We start from the raw sequence: 15,246 nt of genomic DNA, 5'->3' as shown, positions 1-15,246 counted from the left end.
TGCAATTCTCTATCATTAGAATGAAAACAACTATAAATGAATAAGCACATTATTCAGGTTTATCCCAAATCGTCTCACTATAAGAAAGCTGCGGTTGGATTCATAATGCCTTAAAAAAACAAAAAAGAAGAAATTTCAATACTATATTAAAATATGATGCTTTATCAATCTTTGAAATGTGATTTGTAAAAACCGACCTTATGGGGAGACAAGTAAATCAGAACATTTCTGAGCATTAATTAAAAAAAAATTCTTATTATATATCGCCCCAGTTTTAAAGTCTTGGACAAATAACATAACTAGTTCTGATAACCGTAATTATTGCCAACATAAAAGTTTATATTTCTAAGACCTTTGTCTCCTGCAGATCAGTTTAATCAAAAAAATATATTTTGCAATTTTCACTTTTAATAAGACAATTAAAAAATACAACTCTTAATCATTAGAATGAAAAAAAAAAAACATAAATGAACAAGCGCATTGTTCAGGTTTATTGAGAGGATTGATAATAACTAGAACACTATGGAAAAATGAAATAGACTATTAGGACATTCAAACCTGGAAAGATTTCATAAAATATTGTAGTTGAAGATGAGTGCATTATTCACATGGTCACCAGTCAAACGAAAATATTTTGTCTTTTTAACTTATTGATTACTAGCGAGGGGTACCCGGCATTGCCCGGGTGTTTGGAGGTGTGTGTGGAAATTCCGAGGGGGGGGGATATAAATTAAAAAAAAATGTTTTGGTAGGTAAGTATGAGGATTGAACCTGAACCCTTGAGGCAAAGTTGGAAATTAAAGTGAGAAAAAAAAAAAAGAGTGCGACGGTTTTAACCATTGGGCCACTGCGAGATTCTAATGGAAACACATTTGAATTTATTTAATTACTTGGATTTGGCAGGTGCACGTTTTAATGACTTAATGAGGACAACTTTTGACTGTGGGGTAGTATTTTATTTAGTGCGGGAATGCTTTTTTTTATTTTCCCAAGATGTTGGGGGTAGGGGGAAACAGTTCCCCTTGTCCAAATTGAATAGCAATTGTTTGATATATGGAAAATATTTCCACATTGATCAAAGCTGATTGCTTTCGGACATTTCCGCTGATAGACGGAAATTACCGCCAGAATTAGTGTCACTTTTATTATAGGAAAAAGACTAATCCACATGCGGCGAGCGACAAATGTTGAATATTTATCTATATATATCTTTATATATATGTTGAAGTCGAGCAAATTAAATAGACAGGCAAGCTTCGTTGTTAACTCTGAGATATTACGATTTATATGTGATATAAAAAATTTTTAAAAGTTGTGAACCGACCGACCGGTTCTCTGAAAAAAGCCTTTTATAGACATACAGAAAAAGCGAACACACATACGAACATACATACATTTTCACTTTTATATTTATAGATAAATTTGGCATAGGGATGCAAAAATTAAAATTCTGTTTCACCTCTCTGCATGAATCTGAAATAGTTTGATTGTCTAGAATAAATAAATTCAATAATAGCCATTCTTTATTGGTTGCAGATATAATTTACAGACAGAAATTCAACCATGATCTTTCTGTCCTAGCTGCAGCATTCCTTCCCAGATAATATCAAAGTTGTATTTAATTTACAATGACAATAATATCGGATATCATATGATTACAATGGCATGAATTTTGCATCAGAGAATACAAAAATTACTGCTAGTCAAATCAAAGAGAAAAATAAAAAATAAGAAAGCCAGTCTTACCCTGACAAACATAAACGCTTTACCATTCAAAGGAAAACAGCTGCAACAAAGAGAGAAAAAAAATCTGCAGATTAATTTGTTACATTTTCATAAACAGAAATGAAAGTTCAACAAATGTTAACACGAAGGGACACACATCGCAACACCTTTGTGCGTTTCAATAAACACATGCTATCTGCACCTGTGTTTTTGCTCGTCAACAATCAAGAAAACAAATCAATTAATAAAGTGTTTTCTATATACGATTTGGTGGTTGTCATTCTTTGATCATCGTTCCCATGTGTGTGCAGTTGTTGATTTGTATTATTGGATCGTCCAATGGCTTTGATCTTCTGTTAACTCAAGTGAATAAAATTCATGCATGGAAACACAAGGAGATTGTTATCAATTTAAAGGTTTTATTAGTGAAAGAGATTTTTTATAAAAGGAGAGACACCGAAACTTTCTTCCTTATAAATTATAAGCTAAAATTAATTTCCTCTCACTTAATTTCCTTCATTAAACATTTGGTCAATGAATGGACAGGTCTTAAGGAAATTTCTCTTAGGTTTCAACATCATTGGCATGCATTGTCGCTTTGCTTCTTCGCCACAAAACTGCCTTGATTGAACACAGGATGCACTTTCTATCTAATAAACTGACACTTGCTTTCTAGCATGTTGTGTCAAGAAAGCAGCCCTTTGACCCTATTGTCTCATTTACTGGATGCACCATGTCTATTTCCGCTTGCTGCTATGTCATCCTGATATGCACTTAGTGAAATACTCTTGAAATTCATACTAGCTGACTTAATCTTTATCTACCAGCATAGGGTCCCATTATACAACAGATAAATTTATTTAAATGGTGGCAGAAATCTACTCTATCACTCCAAAATATAATGCAAAGTAGTGTACAGAGGGATAATGATTACCTGCTGATGTCCTGAGCCAACTGATTACATGTCATAACTCAAACCACCTTTTTAACATGCATGTTTACTCCTCCAGGAAAACAAGAAAACAAAAATTGCTAAAGTTTATATTGTGCAACATAATTTCCATCATCATTGTCATCATCATCGTCGTCATATTTGAAAATTGTAACTTGAAATCCAATTGTTTTCATCAATTACAAATTTTATCCAGCTATTTCAGGAGCACACTGTGTGTGATTTATTCTTTAACTTAAAAATGCTTATTTGATATGCCTTTACCTTTATTTCTTACACTAAAGGAAAGAATACTAAGTAGATTCTCTTAAATAAATGACCCCATGTCATGCAGAACAATTGAAGGAGGAAATGTCAAGGAAAATGTGAGAGAAAGTGGTAAGAATAGATTTGAGAGAAAGAGCGTTACATAAAGACTTGGTCAGAGCTAGGTTAGTTTAAAAGTCAATTTAGAAGAACAGAAAAAAAAAAAATGAGTATTGATATTAATCCCAAACAATTTATTCTAACAAATTTAGGCTTAATAGCACAAAATAAAAATGTTATATTTTACTAAAACATGGTTTCAATAAAAATATATTGTTTCTGAATTTTTGAGATAAGGATTGCATTTGTTTGTTTTTTTTTTGTTTTAATTGTCGTTTCACCTTAAACAAGGCACAGGGCCACATAGTTGTGTGGCCTACTATTTGGGACCAGATTTGCAAGGATACTATTTATGGAGTTTGGCAGCGAGATATCTGTTTACATTACATATGAATTTCTGAATGTCAGTAAAGTTAGGGATCCAGGAGGGAATTTCAAAGTGCAGCAGTCCAAGGGAAAAAGCTATTCGAGTTGAAGGCTTTATGACATCTAGGGATCTCTAAAGTGTAGGATAGGATTTTGTTGCTTGTCAGGTTTGTTGAGGGTATTGTCATCAAGGGGGTACTAGTGCTCAGAGTTCATCAGAGCACTTGCCATTGAAATACTTGTAAAAAAAGGCATAAGGATGCCACGTTTCAACAATGGGACAGAGGTTGAAGTTTAGTTGATAGTTCAGGACCTATTAGGTTGGCGACTCTTTTTGTAACCCTGTTTAAGAGCAAGAGATAAGTGACAGATGCACCATCCCAGATGTGACAATAATACTCCATGCATGAGCGAATAGTGGCTTTGTAGAGATACAGGATACTCTCAGGTGTGAGTAGCCTTTTAGCATGGTAGGAAGAGCCCACTTTCCTCACAGCAGCCTTGACAATTGCCTCAATGTATTCATTCTTATCTTGAGTATTATTTTCACAACATTTCAGTCAATGTAACCTCTGTCTTTCTAGAGGTTGAAGGTTCAATCCTCAGTGCAGCAGCATTCAAAATATAATTGCGAATTACTTCAGACTTCTACCCAGTATCGCTGATTGAACGAGAGCATGCTACCCTCGTGGATTAAATAAAAGGTTCTGTTTGAAATTCTATGCAGATCCTGGAGTTGAACACAAAGAGTCGCAGGTTCGACAAGTTACACCTGAAAAAGATCGGTCATATTGGTCGAAACGTTGTGAAAAATAATACTCAAGATGAGAATAGTAGTCTGAAAAAAATATGAAAAATGAAAAAATATATTCTTTCTTTTTTATACTTGAAGTGCATACAAAAAAGTTGCTTGGGTATAATATCCAAATCCATTTCACTGAACATAATTTATGTGATTTAAATAGAAATTAACCACTGTAACTTATGATCTAATACTTATGGTTTTTTTAAAAAAAGGTTACATATAATTATCAAAGTTATGTGGACTCAAGACACACATGCAGCAGTTTTATGTAAATATGTGTGATACAATTTTCGGACAAAAACACTTTATCTCTGGCAATTTATGTTCAAATCATGAAGCTATCGCCACAAAAAGCATTGCATTTCAACATTTTACCACATTCCAAAATCATGCTTTATATATAATGTGATATTGGCATAATTCTTTTTTTTGTTTTCAGCTGAAATAAGTTGTTCAGATTTGATATATACATCCTTTTTTTTTGTTTAAATTCTCAATTAAAAAAAATGGATTCATTGAATTTTGCATTCATAATCTTTATATGGTTATAATTATAATTGTTCAGAATTATAGGATAATTTAAAGACAGTTTAAACGTGAATTAGTAGTAGTAGTAGTAGTAGTAGTAGTAGTAGTAGTAGTAGTAGTGGTGGTGGTATAAGTGGTGGCTAAAAAACACACATACAAAGTTTATTGGGCGATCAACAGATAGCTCTGTGTGCCATCAATTTTTTTGTTTACACTGCACCTGCTGGTGGTAGCCTCCCTTTATTTAGAGATATCTTATTTTTCTAAAATTTAACCTTAAGTATAGCTTCACAGGTAAATGGAAATGATAGACATGGTGTTAAATGTAAACTCTGATCTATTTCCATAAAAAACAAACAAACTATAAATTTCTTGTGTTTTTATGATATTGAATGTGAATAATTAGTTGGTTGAAATATTATTACAGTATTGAGACATTATAATTTATAATGTATAATTAGTTGATTAAGCATATGTTGATGAAATATTATAAACAGTTTGGCAAAACGGTTGATCCAGAAACGGCTCTAAAACCAAGGATACCGAAAAATTGGTGTTGTACAGGTACACCCCATTAATTTTAGTAAATTATTACTTACCTTTCTGAAACATCAGGAGCTACCTTTTCATCAGTATCAGTTGTTTTTGGTAAATTGGGCTTTTCTGAAGTGAGAACAGTGTTGTTTTTTTAAATAAAAACAATTGTAAGAGTTTTAATAACTGAAGTTGTCTCTCTTTGGCTTGGGAATACTTGTTGGTGAAAGTTGTAGTTGTGACATCACAACTATTGGATAGAGACATTAATGTGGAACAGAATTTATGACAGTTTTTATTTATCAAGCAAGTAAGAGAGTCACTCCAATAAGTGATGCTATAAGCCGTTTATATAGGAACAAGTATAATTTGCAAGTTATTAAAATGCAAGTTAGTGTAGCTGCCATCATTGTGAGAAACAGAATAAATGTGCTGACATAACAAAAAAAAATTATTTTCAAGAAAAGAGTGTGAATAAATTTGCATTAAAAATTTTTTTCAAGGAAGAACTGTAAATAAATTTTGCATTAAAATTTTTTTTCCAGAAAAGAGTGTAAATAAATTTGCAGCAGAATTCTTTTTTTTTTTTTTTTTTTCAAGGAAGGAGTGTCAATAAATATTTTTGCATCAAAAAATATTTATTTCAAGAAAGGAGTGTAAATAAATTTGCCTTAATGTTTTTTTTATTCATGCAAATTTACTTACTCTCCTTCCTTTCAATTTGCTATTATATACGTTAAACAAATCATTTGCTTGTATTAAATTGCTGCAATAAATCATGTAACCCTTTAGCTTGGGATTAGTCAGAGAAACAAAATGGTGTGATAGAAGACAGATATTATGTTATCAATGACAGTTTAAAATCTACAAGTAGTCTACCAGGCAAACACGAGAATTATCTAATTTGCTCCAAGTATTATTAAATATGTAAATAACAAATTTCTTTCATGTTTCCTCATAATTTATTTTAAATTTGTTAGTTTCCTTAATAGTTGTTCACCGCCCCCCTGTTGTGATCTGTTTATTTTGTTGTTTTCATCGTCATGTGGAAAATTACAAGGTGGAACAATAAAATTGTTGCCATAGAAAAGATGACATGATCCCATTTGATGAAAACTGGTTTTCTTCTTTTGTTGCAGACCATCTACTAATTGTCCAGTTATGCACAAATACCAAGAGCAATAGGAACCTACTATCATGTCTGAAAGTGACACAATGTTTAACGAGATCGGAGATGCACCACTGTACAACTCATGCTCTCTACTGATCCAGGTTATGACAACAGGACCATTGCCAGCACCCTCAAAATGCAAACCTGGAGTGTTTAATGCTTGAGGGCACAGCTAAACAAAGTTTCTGGCCACGGTTATTGTCTTTGGTGTGGTTTCAAGTGAGGGCCACATCATGCCACCTCACATCTTTGAAGTCGGCTTGAACTGGATGTGCTGAAGAGTGTGCTGATCCCCTGGTGCAATCAGGTGACTGCTGGCAGACCCTGGGTGTGACAGCAAGTCTTGGTGCCGGCCCACAAGTCCAAAGAGACCCAGGCTTGGCTTCAAAAGGAGTGCTACGACTTTGTATTCTTCTCTCATTGGCACCCCCTCCTCCCTTGACCTGAATGCGCTGGACTACTTTATTTGGTCATACGTTGAGAACATCACTAACACAATCTCCCACAGCACCAAAGCAATCCTGATCACTGCCATCTGCCGAGTATTCGCCAAGCTCTCGCTGGCGCTTGTGGAAAAGGCATGCTCCCAGTTCTGGACCCGTATCAAGGCGGTGATTGAGGCTGAAGTCGGCTACATTGAATAGCTGTCAGCTCTACTACATAATCAAGTTAGCTGAATTGATTTTTTCCATAAAAGTTTGAAAATAAAGCTGTAGTGTTGTTTTCTTTAGGGCAACAAATTTATCATTCCATCCTATATAGCATAAATTTTGGGAGCCTTTAACCTTATCTTGTTTTAGATGTATGCTATTGCTTTACTACGTACATATTAGGTGGATAAGGAAGTTCTTGCAGAATTTTTACTTTTGATTTCAAATGAAGTATTTTCAAATAAGTTTTTGTTATAATACCTTTACTTTATATATCATTTTAAAGAACGTTTTCGCTCTATATAATCATTTAAATTAGGCCAAAAAGCTGCTGAAACAGCTTGCAATACCAACAAAATATTTGGCCCACTATTGAACGCATAGCACAATGGTGGTTGAAAAAATTTTATGGCAGCGACAAGAGTCTTAAAGATGATGAGTGGAGTGATGGGCCATCGGATAAATGATTAATTAAGTGCCTTAGTCAAAGCCAATCTATGCACAACTGTTTGAGAACTTGCTTCTGAATTAGATTCAACCTATACAACAATTTCCAACCACTTGAAAGAGATTGGAAAGATTGGGAAGACAAAAAAAACTTGATAAATGGGTGCCTCACAAATTGAATGACAACCAAACGAAACGTTGTTATGAAATGTCATCTTCACTTCTTTTATACAACAAGAATGACCCGTTTCTGGACCAGACTGTGATTTGCGATAAAAAGTGGGTTCTTTACGACAATCAGCAATACTCAGCTCAGTAGTTAGATGCCAACAAAGCTCCACAATACTTCCCAAAGCCAGAGTTGTCCCAAAAGAGGGTTATGCTAACTTCTTGGTGGTTTGTGACCGGTCTCATCCATTACAGCTTTTTGAATGCAGGCAAAACCATTACGGCAGACAATGCTATCAACAAATGCATGAAATGTATCAGAAATTTCGACAACAATACCCAGTATTAGTCAACAGAAAAGGCCCAATTCTCCTCCACAACAATGCCTAAACTGAACCTGCAGAAGTTGAACAAATTGGGCTACCAAACTGCCTCATCTGCCATACTTTCCAGACCTCTTACATACTGACTACCACTTTTTCAGGCATCTCGACAACTTTCTGCATGAGAAATGCTTAAAAAACTTAAGCAATATCAAAAACGCCTCCAGCGACTTCATCACTACCAGAACGCAAGATTTTTATGTTACTGGTATAAATACACTTGTTTTGCATTGGCAAAAGTGTGTTGATTCTGATGGTGCATATTTCGATCAATAATTTTTTGTTTGAGCCGAGATATGTTCATCTGAATTTAAAAGTTAAAAGAACTTTCTTGTCAACCTGGTACATACATATATATGAAAAAGAAAAAAAGTCTTGCTCTGAAGAAGCTATTTTGGGATACAGAAAGTCTCAGCTTTATGGATAATAATGATGATGATGATGATAATACTGTTCTCTATGAGAGAAAATTACTGTTATCGTTTATGACTCCTACAAGGTCATGTTCACAAGAAAACTTTTTGATATTGGTATCATGGCGGGAGTATGTGGATACTGAATGTTCCTGCAAAAATGCATTTTACAAACCTTGTTTCTGTTGTAGACCCGTGCTAGGGGTCACAAATAAAAAAAGCCACAAGTAGTGTAAAGTGTATAAATATAGGTACTTGTACAGTTTAGTCAAGACATTAAAAAATGAAAATACTGAAAAAAGTTTAAATTGTATGTATTCGTTATGGAACGGAGTTCTCCGAAAAAAAAAAAATGTCACTTAATTTCATTAAGTAGTTTTTTTTTTTACAGCGGAAAAACACGCTTTTATGAGAGCGCGTTGAAGGCAGCCATCTTGGATTTAAAAAAAAATTTTGTTTGAATTTTAGAAATGCCAAAGGGAGATAACTCCAGTTATTAAAGCGCTGACACCCCTTCCCATCTTTAATACTAGCTTTTCTTCCTAGAAATCGAACATTTTGCTCGGTATCATAACAAATTGTTTTTTCGCTGTAAAAAAAAACAAAAAAAAAAAACTACTTGATGAAATTAAGTGAAATTTTTTTTTGGAGAACTTCATTCCATAATGGATACATACAATTTAAACTTTTTTCGATATTTTCATTTTTTAATGTCTTGACTAAACTGTACAAGTACCTAAATATAATATATATTTATCATAAAGAATACAGGAGCTACTAAAGTGGTATGAGAGGAACGTGTTTGTAGCATGTGGTTAAACATGGTATGAATGTCTCCATTTAGTCTCTAAAACCAGTGGTATTCATAGGACTGGTTGATTCCACTTAGTTCTCAAATAGGGGTGATTTGTACTCCCACAACAGTTTCCGAATTTTAAGCAATTGTACATTAAACATAATTATTAAACAGTAAAAATTATACATGTCACTTATTAAAAAAACAAAAACAATTTAGGATCTGAAAAAGTGATGATAGTAAAAATTTTAAATAATTAAAATGATGAGAATGTGTCGCATACAACTGCCAAATACAATTATCACCATTCCTCGTTTTAAAAAAAAATTTGATACATTGAAATTAAAAGTATAACCTTACTTTCTTGTTTATACATTTCTGAGAGTGGATTAAGGGACACTGGAATTAATTTGGCCAAGTTGATCGATGGTGTCTGCTCTATAATCTGAAATGTATATGAAAAATAAAAGTAAAATGAGCACCCATAGTTGAGGGCGAACTGATAGCTCACTTTTCATTAACTACTACACAAAGATGCAGGGGAGAGTGCTACTTCCTTCCCTGGATTACTTAATTAACTCTTACTTCTCACCTTATAGTGTTGCGTATTTCGACAAGAGGTGATCAAGTATCATTTTTTTTTACATAGGCGTCACCTCTTATCAAGGCCGAGAAGCCACTCAATGATAAGGGTTAAAGAGTGTACAGTAGTCAAAAAGGCAATATAGTAATCGATAGTAATGGAAGTTTGGAAAATTTGTTAACTTAAGTGGAACGGCTCATCAGAAACTTGTTCACATTGGACTTGAAGACAACCATATTGTAGTCAGCTGGAAAGCAGGAAAACAGAAGACAATTCCACAGACGTGCAGTTCTAAGAAAGAAGCTTTGTTCATGGAATCTACGTTTAGGCACAGATAAAGAGTGGGAGGAATTATTGATAGTGTTTTCAGCTAGACAAGTGTTTCTTGTGAAAGTTTGTCGAGGGGGGACCATAGATTGAAGCTCAGTCAAACACTTGCCATGAAAATAACGATAAAGCAGAGACAAACTCACAACATCTCTTCTGTGAGATAGAGGTTGCAGTGAAGAGAAAAGGACATCTCCCACGAGGCCACAAAGTCTATTTTGAACCCTATCAAGGCAGGACAAGTCCTTTCTAGCAGCTCCTGCCCAGATGTGGCAATAGTACTCCATCCTTGGACATATCTGGCTCTTATATAGATAGAAAATTGCATCAGCAGTGAGATATCTACTGGATCGATAGAAGGATCCGACCATTTTTCCAACGGCCTTGGCAACAGATTTGATGTACGTATTCCATTTAAGATCAGGAGTAAAGGTCAAGCCTAAAATAAACAGAAATGAAACAAGCATAATGATGTCTGAATACCTCCTGTAAGGGAATCTGTATGCAAAGTCTCACTGTAAAAGGATTGTACAATCTCAAACTGCATCTCTCTTAAAGACTTATTGCTCGAGTCCAAGCAAAAAATCCATGACTGCAAACGATGCCAGAATAAGCGTTCAAACATTGCTCCATCAGAAATAGCAGTTAAGAGAGGTATAAGGGTTATTCCAAAAGTAAGGCCTCTTATTTTTACCTCCAAAACTAAAACATTGAAGAGTTATGAAGATGAGAGTAGTACTGTTAAAACAAACAACCTCTTGTACTCCAGAATGTATTTTTCTCCATAGTCACCCCCATTCTCGATGCACTTTTGTCAGCCTATTTTGAGGCCTCGGTTGTAAAAGTCTAGAACATGTTTTGTCATTCACATCTCTGTCGCCACTCTGAAATTGACAAACCCCTCTCCTTACTATGCTGACATCAACTGACTCAGCTTCATAAACGTTTAACAGGCGCCGGTGAATGTTTATCGGTTGAATTTTTTCTGTGTGGAGGAATTCAACGACAAATCTCTGCTTCATGACAGGAGTAGTTTTCTTAGAGTCTCACACTATCAATATCTGTAACAGAGAGATTAAATTTTTAGGTCATGAATGAGTAAGTTTCGTCATCATAACAATGCAATTTGCAATCACTCTGACCCATTCAGGCAGATTAAAAAGTAGGAGGCATTACTTTTCGAACGCCCCTTGTATGCTAACTTTAAATACAATTGTGAAGACACAAATAATACCAAACGCTCAGGTTTCCCTAATTTATAAGTTTTCCTGGAAAATACCAAAAAGTCCACAAACTTATTTTGGCTGACTATAAATTGAAGTTTTTGGAGATAGCAGAACACAGTGTGTACACCATTTTGAGAAAACTGTCTTAAAACCGAAAGCTGCATTTGTTTGCAGTCAATCAAGAAAAAAACGACATGATAATTATTTCTGAATCATCAGTGTTTGCAACTGTTTTAGCACAAAAAAAAAAAAAAATGATTTTTTGCATTAATATGTGACAAAATGCATGAGATATTAATTCACCAATTTGCTGCAAAGTCAAATCAGTAATCAGCTAAGTGGACAACAACAAGAAATTTCACTCCAATAAAAGCCGATATTAGAAGTTGAGGTGTATTTTGAAGGCAAAGACAAATCGTTATACAAAAAGACATAAAATTTGGAGAAAAGCATTAGAATCACTCAAACTATGTGAATAATGTTGAATTTTTCCTCAAAGTTGTCTTATTAGTTTGATTTTTGATTTATTAAGTAAATTTATGCATGTAAGGAATCTTATTAATTCTCACTAATATTCTGTTATATAATTCAATGTTCGAAGAAAAAAAATCTTTATATATATATATATATATAATAAATGAAAGATAAGTAAAAATTTTATATATAACTTTATTATACATCAGAACAATAAGGAAAATTAAAAGGGGAAAATTAAGAAAAAACCCATGGCATTTCAAAGCTAAATGCTTCTCTTCAGAAGAGGAGAAGGGCCAGAATTATACAAAATGCAAATATAGAAAAACTGGCTTAATAACATTTAGATATAAACTGAGGATGAAGGCATAGTATAATATGATAAAAATGATTAAAAGTAGGTACAATATATCAGGGTAAATTGGAAGGATATTTTTTTTTTTAATTTTCCTCTTTACTTTTCCTTATTGTTCTGATGATTAAATAAATTAATTATAACTTTTATTTTCATTTAATATTAATAATAGAAGTTTGCTCCTCTTAACAGTGTTGAGCTTTTCTTATCTGGATAAGCTTTGCTTTGTTAAAGATTTACTCTTTGATAATAATTATTTTATGTATATATATATATATATATATATATACTTCATTCTTCAGAATAAAATTATCTAACAATCAACTGGTATGGAAACCTATGATTATAAGTTTTACAAAATATTACTGGCATTAATATTCTATAAATACTATCCCACCTAAATAAAAATTGCTTGATATACAAGATAGAGCAAATAAATCAAATTTTAGTCATTCAATAAATTTAAAAATTTATGACGTGAAATGTTTAAATTTCAAATCAAAATATTTTTATTGGTCTATGTAAGACAAAGAATACAATTGAAATATTTTAACTCCTTATCCTATAGGATTTCGATGTCTACCAACTCTTCAGAGGAGAAAATATTAGCAAATAATTATAATGGTTTACACCTTATTTGCTAAAGTTAGTTAGACATAGAAAATCACAATTAAAATTTATTTGAGTATTTAAATGTCATAGAGTAAGGGAAGTTAATGAAAAGGATATAAAAATTCACATCCAAATTGCATGGTATTTGAATGACTAAAATGTGTGTGTGTGTGTGTGTGTGTGTGTGTGTGAAGAGAGATAGATATTTTTGTTTCAAACAGGGATCATGAAAGGGTCAGTAGGATTATGATATCAGCCAGTAATTATGAGAACAGGAAACCAATGAAACAGTCACCCATGATGTTACCTGTTCAAGGCTGATGGGATTCTAGGATATTGTATTTGGAAGAAGTGTTAGATATTAATGGGTACATTAGCTAGTAATCATTTGATTAAATTATCTTTGTGCAAAGATTTAACAAGTAAACAGGATGTACTTTAGGCATGAGGCTGACAGGGTTCAGGTGGTTAACCATTTTGGAGTAATTGGATAGTATGAGAACCGAAACTTGGTGGAAATGCATAAGGAATGTGAGAAAGCTGTCAGTTTGGATGGAAAAGACAGAGCAACCAGATTGATTTGAGATGTTGTGAAATCAAGTTTAAATGAAGTGATGTCCTACTCTCCTTCACCCTCACTTTTTGTTTTACAGCCCAAAGACAAACTTGACTAAACAAATAAATGTATTTTTTTTTCATTAATTGATGTATCTTTTATGGTTACTGAATTAAATTCTGAATGTAATGTGAGATTGCTCTCCGTCAGGAAGATAACTACCGGACAAGTAAGCATTGATATGTGCAAGTCAGGAAGTCAGATATGTCATTTGGTTAATTGTATCATGAGTAGCTGATAAAAATGAGGATTGGACAATCATTTGAGACTTTGATAAAACAACAAAACATTCTAAAGCTTACAATAAAATTTTCTTCAAAATCGATAAGAATTTATTTTATAAAATTACCCTGAAACCTTCTTTCATTTTTCCCAGAGAATCTTCTTTCTTTGAATCTTTTGTATTCATAAACATTTGCTTCACTCCTTGGATTGTAAAACTGAAAAATAAGGCAGAATTGAGTTCTCTTGATTACCAGTGTTGTAGAATTTGTAAATAAATGAATTCATTTAAAGCGATGTGATTCCTTTCACCCTTTGTTAACTCAGATGATATAATATTTAACACCAGTTGGCCACGACTGACAGTGGCCTGGTGTCAGGGTTTTGAATCTCAGAGTTGAATCACCTGCTATATGGACTTAGCATCACCATCTAAAATGAGGGGGAAAAAAAACACATATTACAAAGTTTTCTATGATTAGGGTGGATTCTACCAAAAGTGTTTAAAAAATAAAATTTATTGCATCTAATAAAAAAGATTACAGCATTACTCACTTACTTTACAAAAGTTTTCATTTTAACCTTACAAAATAATGCTTTCAATGGATGTGGCTAACTCCTAAACAAAGCTGTGATTTCAGATTCTGTGATCATTAATTACATGATCATGGCTACATGTGATTTGAATTGAATTATGCGACGTAAACTATTTCCAATTAAAATTTGTCTATTTTGTTCAATGTTACAGAAACCTCCTTTCAATTATGCTTTCTATATTTAATCAAACTAAAGGCATGTGTCTCACAACTTTTTGAGGAGTCAGGATTTATAATTTGAATTGTTTGGATTATTGCAACTACTATTCTCATACTGTTCATTACATTCCCACCGTTAATGTCGATATAACCTCCAACTTTCTTCAGGCACATCTTTTTGAACTTGAGAACCTTCAAGATAAATATGGGAAGTTTTACGTCAAACTCTTGACATATTTTAGATGTAACTGAAGAAGCTCAGAGGAGACATCAATCAAAACGTTGCGAATATAGCAACCAAGATGAAAATAAAGTTCTGAATAATCCAAATCATATGCATGGGTTGACCATACCTGAAGCAAATGACTAAAATTAGTTGAAAGTTTAAAAAATAAATGGAAAATGTTGTTCAAGAAAACATGACTTTATTTAAAAAAAAATTTTTTTATTATATTGTCACTGAAGCATAAAGACTGCTGTGATAGAAGCCAGATTTATAGGTGACAACCTGATTTTCACAGAGGAAGCTGAAGCTCGGCAAATAGTGTTGGAAAGATTTTGTTTTACTTATTTTTTACACCTTTGGAAAGTTGATCAATAGATAAAATAAACACAGAATGTCTTATTTGATGAAATTTACTTGAATATATATATACAAGATGCCTTCAATAAGTTTCCAGACATTTTTTGTACCGGCATTTAAAATTGTTGAAGATTCTTGAAAATTCAGTATGTTATTGCTATACATCTTATGAGATGACTAACCAATTTT

The 15,246-nt window shown here is 33.1% G+C and overlaps 1 protein-coding gene across 2 annotated transcripts in view; it reads right to left on the bottom strand.

The window, feature by feature from the left end:
* The window catches only part of LOC145303530 (coiled-coil domain-containing protein 87-like), a 175,654-nt gene that overhangs the window by 96,705 nt on the left and 63,703 nt on the right, over window positions 1-15,246 (bottom strand). For both annotated transcript variants that reach the window (XM_080144985.1, XM_080144986.1), the window contains exons 9-12: window positions 13,847-13,937; window positions 9,665-9,749; window positions 5,342-5,405; window positions 1,747-1,786 (exon numbers count right to left, since the gene is read on the bottom strand). In XM_080144985.1, the coding sequence (XP_080001111.1) occupies window positions 1,747-1,786; window positions 5,342-5,405; window positions 9,665-9,749; window positions 13,847-13,937 (280 nt within the window). The remainder of the gene's footprint in view (window positions 1-1,746; window positions 1,787-5,341; window positions 5,406-9,664; window positions 9,750-13,846; window positions 13,938-15,246) is intronic.

This window comes from Euprymna scolopes, chromosome 19 (assembly GCF_053919585.1).
Source record: "Euprymna scolopes isolate OS-2025 chromosome 19, ASM5391958v1, whole genome shotgun sequence".
NCBI lineage: Eukaryota > Metazoa > Mollusca > Cephalopoda > Sepiida > Sepiolidae > Euprymna > Euprymna scolopes.
Note: the sequence above shows the minus strand (reverse complement) of the source record. Positions and strands in the feature narration are given on the sequence as shown.